The sequence below is a fragment of the Mustela nigripes genome, chromosome 6 (assembly GCF_022355385.1).
Source record: "Mustela nigripes isolate SB6536 chromosome 6, MUSNIG.SB6536, whole genome shotgun sequence".
Lineage (NCBI taxonomy): Eukaryota > Metazoa > Chordata > Mammalia > Carnivora > Mustelidae > Mustela > Mustela nigripes.
The window spans coordinates 114,924,866-114,931,708 of record NC_081562.1 but is presented as its reverse complement, the minus strand read 5'-3'; the positions used below and the strand labels follow the sequence as shown (position 1 = coordinate 114,931,708).

At 47.3% G+C, this 6,843-nt stretch overlaps 1 protein-coding gene across 1 annotated transcript in view; it reads right to left on the bottom strand.

Moving 5' to 3' along the window:
* Positions 1-5,386: 5,386 nt before the first annotated feature.
* GATA3 (GATA binding protein 3) overlaps positions 5,387-6,843 on the bottom strand; it is a 35,587-nt gene continuing 34,130 nt past the window's right edge. Inside the window, exon 6 of the mRNA XM_059404070.1 lies at positions 5,387-5,497. Coding sequence (XP_059260053.1) covers positions 5,402-5,497 — 96 coding nt within the window. The 3' untranslated portion in view covers positions 5,387-5,401. The remainder of the gene's footprint in view (positions 5,498-6,843) is intronic.

Sequence of the window (6,843 nt, the reverse complement as noted above, 5' to 3'; positions counted from 1 at the left end):
GGTAACAGTATGGGCCACAGTAGAGCTGACAACAATTTCTTATTGATTTGCCCTTCACCAAAGGACTCACTGAAGCTATAATTCCCATGACACCTCGTGGTCTTGAAGTGGGAGAACTAAAAGCATGAGGAAACTAAGACTCTTGCCAAGTATCACATAACAGGTGAAAATTAAAGCAAAAACCAAGGATTGCTAGCATTCTGGGTGCTTTGCATGACTTGCTCTCATAAATCTACTGATTCCAAGAGGAAGAAGAGGGAAGTTGAAGAACCCGCCCTGAGCCCTCAGCAGACACCCATTTCTCTCTATACCAATGACTTGGAGTTCTTGCCTTTATATCAAACTGAAAGGAAAAAAAAAAATGAGAACCTGAATTGTACTTACGCTTGCTAAACTAATCCTTCAAATTCTAGGAGTTTTTTTTTAAGACTTTTTATCTATTTATTTGACAGAGAGAGATCACAAATAGGCAGAGAGGCAGGCAGAGAGAGAGAGATAGGAGGAAGCAGGCTCCCTGCTGAGCAGAGAGCCCGATGCGGGACTCGATCCCAGGACCCTGAGATCAAGACCTGAGCCGAAGGCAGTGGCTTAACCCACTGAGCCACCCAGGAGCCCCGGAGTTTTTTTTTTTTTTTTAAAGGAATTTCATACAGACATTTAGAAATTTGACTTTATTGAGCAATTCTTGGTGAATGGCAGCATCCCTATCCCTGCGTATTGCCTTTGTAGAGCATAGTCTTTCATTATCCAACAGCTGCCTTTTCAAAGCTCGGTAGCCAACTCTTGGAAAGTAAGTCATTTTGATTTTCATTTAGTTCTGGCTCATTATAAATGCTCTCATTTATTCTGCCGGTCTCTGATGGATATCACTTGAGGTATGCCAATGTTGACTTACCTAGTCAATGCAACATGGAATTGTTTGGTTTCCGGGGTGCTCTGGTCTCAGGAATAATGCATAAGAGTGAATCACGGTCCCAGCCTTATCCTGGATATCACAGATAGTAACTAGGCACCTTCAAAGCCCCCCCCCCCCCCATATAATGGTCGTACAAGTCTTGTTGTCTTAAACATATTTAGAAACAGAAATGCACTAAAGCGGCCCTTCCCAATGGTGTCATCCCAATTCTGGGGACTCCTCAAGGGTCCCTCTCACACACGTCCACCCATCCTCCATGATTCCATCTTCCATGCTGACTCCAGAACATTCTCCCAATCTGGGGTGTTTATCTTAAGTTAATTATTTGGAATCATTTCCCAAAGCATTGGGTTTGGGGCCACTTAGAATCTCACCCACCCCAGTCCCACCTTTGCCCATGAATATTCTAGAAAGGCAGTTTTAAGCCCACTGCTCAAGGACAATGGGAAGGTCCCAAGCAGGCTTCTGAATGGCAGAGATAGAACAAGGAAAGTATTCCTCTATAGTCCTCTGCTCTCCCTATCCGAATGATCCCTGATTATCTAGAATACCTCTCCTGTGACCCTGTCACTACCTAATCCTTGCCCAGTATTCCACCGGTAACCAAATTCTGGAAAGACTTCAGTGGTTAAAGAGATAATAATAACCTTCAACATTATAGGCTGAACTGGTGCCCAATGTAGTTCTAAGGACATTATATACAGTATTTCCTTCAACCGCCACTAAATACATAGAGTATTATCCTCTAATGACAGACAGAGCAACTAGCCCTAGAGAGATTAAGTAGTTTGCTTCTAGGTGACAGAGCCAAAATTTGCATCGAGGCCATCTGGCTCCAGAATCTTCTTTTTACCACTCTGCCATTGCTAGACAAAGAATGGGACAGAGAGTAGCCTGTCCCAGGGCCAACCCGGGCCTTGGCAGTCCAGCCTGCAAATCAAGGAATTTGTCTAGGCCCTTCTATCCCTGGCTTTTCCCAGATCTTCTTCTAATGGGTGGCTCTGGGGGGTCTGATGTCCCCCAGGCTGTCCCCTTGCCCCCCAGACTCCCAGGGAAACTCACACCTGACACACCACCTTTGGAAAGTTGGCCACACATTCTGAGTCCTCCCTCTCACCTTCATTCCTTCTTCTTCCTACGATCCAGGTCCTTGGGAACCATTTTCAATCACTAACTAAACCTGCTTCTTGGCCAAGCCCAGCAAGCCTGGGAATAGAAACCAAACACACCCAGAGGTGAAGTACTCAGCACCACAAGTTGAGAACAGGCTTCTGAAATTCTGTCCTTATGGTAATTCTGTTCAAACCCCAGAGGGGAAGGGGCACCATGGAAAGCCCACCATCTCCTTCCCCCAACACTCCCCAAAAGAAAGCAAGACTGGACCCATATATCACAGGAAGTCTGTGACAAGGAGGCCTGACAATCTGGGGGGCTTCTGGACTCTCATTCCTGGTTATTTACCACTTTCCTTCAATACATAGCCTTGGAATGCCCTTCTGGTCCTTGAACAAAGTCTCCCGTGTTGCATCTCCGTCTTCATTTTGAACATGCCAAGGGGTACCATTTGTAAAAACAAACAAATAGAATCCCCACTACTTTTTCCAGATCCATACATAGTTCCAACAGAGCTAGTCATACTAATTAACATTAGCCAGTCGCTCTCAGAATCCAGGATGAAAGGCAAGAGGCCCTGTGCAGCGTACCACTATTAATAATATTATTATTATAATTATATTTTATGGCAGTTTCTCTAACCTTTACTGCTCAACACTGGTTAATTTCTTCATTATAAAAAGTGGGCTCTTTTATTGGACTGAGTGTTTTGTGATTAGTTTGGTTGCCTTTTACCAGCCATGTATAATTAAAGACGGCAAGTCTCCAAGTGGTGCCTGAAAACCCGTTATCCACGCAAGTGTGGGGGCAAGCAAGCCATTTGAGAAGAAAATGACCACTCCTCCCAGGTCACCCGGTAAGAAAGTGTGTCCTCCTTCTGTCATAGAAGGGGGCTATAAACCCAGAGCTTCCATGTTGGAGAAGATGCTGGGCCTGCAGACTACCGATGACTACCAACAATGGGATCTAAGCACAATTCTGCCAAGAACATTGCCCCGCAGGACGTGGGCCCCAAGCACCCCTCCTGTGAGCCTTTACTCCAGCCTTGACCATCGCCTGCCAGGAGGCACTTCCCCTTTTGGGAGAGAGGGTCAACTGATTGGTCTTCCCTGATGAGGAAGAAACGACCCAAAGAACCAATGCAAACACACTCAGAGCAAAAGACTCCGAGGTGCTCAGGGAAAGAGAGCCCGAGGTCATAGGAAAGCAGAGTCCTTCCCTCAGCTCCTGATTTGTGTTGAGGAGAGCTGGCTGCTCACAGGGGAGACCAGAAGACAGCAACCCAGCTCTGGGGTCTGACCAGCTCTGAGTTTGGTTTCTCAATGAGGCTTCTCTAAGGAAGCCTCTGTGTCCTCCTCTGTAAACTGAGGACTGTAAATAAAAATATCTCCACCCTCAGGGCCGTTGGGATGATTAAGGAAGAAGCATGGGAAGCATGTAGTGGGTGCGCAATATGGAGGGCATTCACAGAGTCTAGAAACTCTGTGAAAATCAAACACATCAGTGATTTCCTGATATTAATTTCCTGACCTGATGAAATCATTGCTACATTTCTAGACTTGGAGGCCACCGTATGCGTTAGCTGATATCATTAGTCAATAAAATGCACTGTCAGGTGTTGAAAGACACCAAGAGGTCCCTTTGCCCAAAAATATTACATTATCAATAGCCCTTAGGATTCCCATGGGACTCATACACTTGCTTTAAGTTTTAAGGTGTTAAAGTCTTCTTTTGGAGGCACCTGGGTGGCTCCGTGGGTTAAAGCCTCTGCCTTCGGCTCAGGTCATGATCCCAGGGTCCTGGGATCGAGCCCCACATCGGGCTCTCTGCTCAGCGGGGAGCCTGCTTCCCTTCCTCTCTCTCTGCCTGCCTCTCTGCCTACTTATGATCTATGTCTGTCAAATAAATAAGTAAAATCTTTAAAAATTAAAAAATTAAAAAAATAAAAAATAAAATAAAGTCTTCTTTTGCATGCAAAGCTCAACAAAAAAGGATGACTTTAAGCCTTTAAGAGCCATCTACACCATAGTCGAAAAGACTGTGTCAGCTCTGACTAGCTACGAGCTCGAGCTCAGAGTCCAGAGGGAAGATTGGTCCAGGGTGGTTAATGATGTGGCCCAAGGTGCTTAATGTGGTGCTTAATGTGGACAATCCGAGGAGCTCAGCCTCTTGGTGACAGACACCCAAAAACGGTAAGTGGGCTTCAGCTTGGGCAGATGGAAGCACATCCAAGGCAAACTTGACCTTCCTGAATCAGTCACGTATTCCCTACCCATGATCCGTCTCTCGGCATAACTCATGGATCTTAAAAGTCAATGCCCCACAAAATAAATACTTACTCTACCTTATCAACCTCCAGGAAAATAAGCTTTTTTTTTTTTTTTTTTTTTTTTTAATGGAAGATCATAGTTGACCCCTCCCTTAGATGGCAGTCATTTTTCACATTGACATTCTCAGGTCAGCTTCAGTGGGATTTCTACATGGTGGCCAAAAACTCCATTGCCCCTGGGAACTGACTTAGACATGCAGAAGGGTAAGGTAATGCTCCCTCCTACACACAGCCTAATAAGCTACAGACTGTCGAGCATTCCATTTTGTTTTATTACCTAGAAGCCTTCTCTAAACATCCCCTAGAGGTACCAGTCCATAGGTTCAGCGAGGCCACGCCGATGGGGTGGCTATAGGCAGGACTGTTCATGGGGCTTCTATACCAGACATTCCATATTTCATGTGGACGAGTTTGATCCTTTAAGCTCTGAAAACACCAGAGGGCAAACTGTCAGCACCAGGCACAAGAATTTTGCCCCGAACAAAATGACCTTTGAGTCCTTAACTGGTGTCATATTCTTCAGGCTTCTGCGGACTTCTCCCTCTTCCTCCTCTCTGATGCCGCACACGCATTTATTTGCTGGGAGGGTTGGCCCTCTCTGGCCAACAGCCCCTGATTAACATCTAGTCTGCGAACGTGTAGAAATGTAATCCTTAACAAAATGGGGAAGTTCCGAGCAAGCCCACATATTGTACTGATTTGCAAACACCAGCCTGTCCTGAGTATCTTTTCTTGCTACATTATGGCTGTCTGTCTTCACTGAAAATCCATGGAGACTCCACGATCAAACTGGGACTCTCTTGTCACATCGTCACAGACATCAAATTCAGTGGCTGCTGGGTACAAAGCACAGTTCCAAGTCATCAAATGGGACATCCATGGACATAAATGGGACTTTTCCTTTTTAGGACGTGAAGTCAAGGTGACGTCTTTCATTAGGGATATTTTTACCTTGATATTAAACATCTTTTTCTCCATGGTAAGGCTCAGCGGCATTTCCCTGAAGTTGAAGAGTGACACCATAGACTTCTCTTCTATACTGTTCACACCAGCTCCCCCGCAGTCCAGGACAGGCCCTTGGGGACACGCCTTTCTGTGTCTTTGGGTAACTCAGATACGCTTCTAAGAGCTTCAGTTTCCTAGGTCACAACAGAGAGGGAACACAAGCCATCAGCGTACCTTAGAGGACCAGGGCAATGGAAAAAACGGATTGATACATGCCTCTCTCTTTCCTCCTCCCCTTTCACCTTTGTCCAGCCAGCTGGCTATGGGGGCGGACACCCCGCCAGCTCTTCTATCTGCAGTAATGGAAAGCAGCGACACCTAATCCCCAAACTTCGTCTTGGACACTGCTGTCGCTGAAAACCTCTACCTTCACCAGAGCCATTGGTGGTTAGAAAAGGAGGTCCGCATAGACATCGCTGTCTTTCCTCCCCTTCTTTGAATGGACATGCTAAGCAGCAGAGGGATGGGCTGGAATGGAGTCTAGAAGGAAAACCCGACGAGGTAAAGGGCTGGTCTAATCCACACAGTGGAGGGTCAGCCTCTGTCGGCCCCGGAGGGTGTGGTGTGGGCAGCACAGCCGCGCCCAGAGTCAGGCTTCCAGCCCAGCCCCTTTGGGCCACCACCAGTCACACCCAGGGGGAGCCCGAGGGGCAGCTCCAGGCCCCGAGGCCATTAATGGTCTCCTCGATTGTAAGCAGGGTATTGAACACCACAACATGGCCCATAAGCCCGATCCACAATCACAGGCTGTTCGCAGGCACAGAGATAGGAAGCCTCTAAGGGAGGGATAGAACTCATACGTAGTTGGGTAGGATGCCCTCTTACGTGTATGATTTATTAGGGGCCGAGAGTAGGCTGTTGCCTAGATATGTCCTGCCCCTTGCCCACCAGAGTCTCTGAAGTTCCATTCTAAAAGCACTTCCAGTGGGTGAAACACCTTCACTGATACACAGTGAAGAACACAGAATGACAGGGGTCTCGATCATTCCATTACACTCGTCATTGTGGAAAAATCCTGAGCAGTGAGAAGACACAGAAAGAGGGCTTCCTCCCTGCCTTGTCTGTGTAATGCGGTGCCCTCAATGCATCTCGAGATGTTCACATGACATGAAAAAGGTCACACTCTCACCTCCCCTTGGGGTCCGAGGAATGTGAGTCACCCTGTGAGATGACAGGTGGGGGACAAAACTGCCCCAGGGTTGGGTACGGGAATGCCTTCCTTTCTGGTATTTATGTCACCAGTACCTTGGCATCAGAGTGGGCAGCCTCCAGTGGAACCAACTTCAGCGGATGAATGCTCGGAGCTGAGGAAGGCAAGATGGTGCCCCGGGCTCTGGGTGGGTTCAATATGTGGGGCAGAAAAACCTCCTGGCTTCCCGTTGCATGCCCAGCCCAGGACGGGGAGGAGATGGAGTCCCCCAAGCCACTTCCTTCTCCAGGGGGAGGGACAGCTACTCCCTCTGATATACAAGGAATAGGA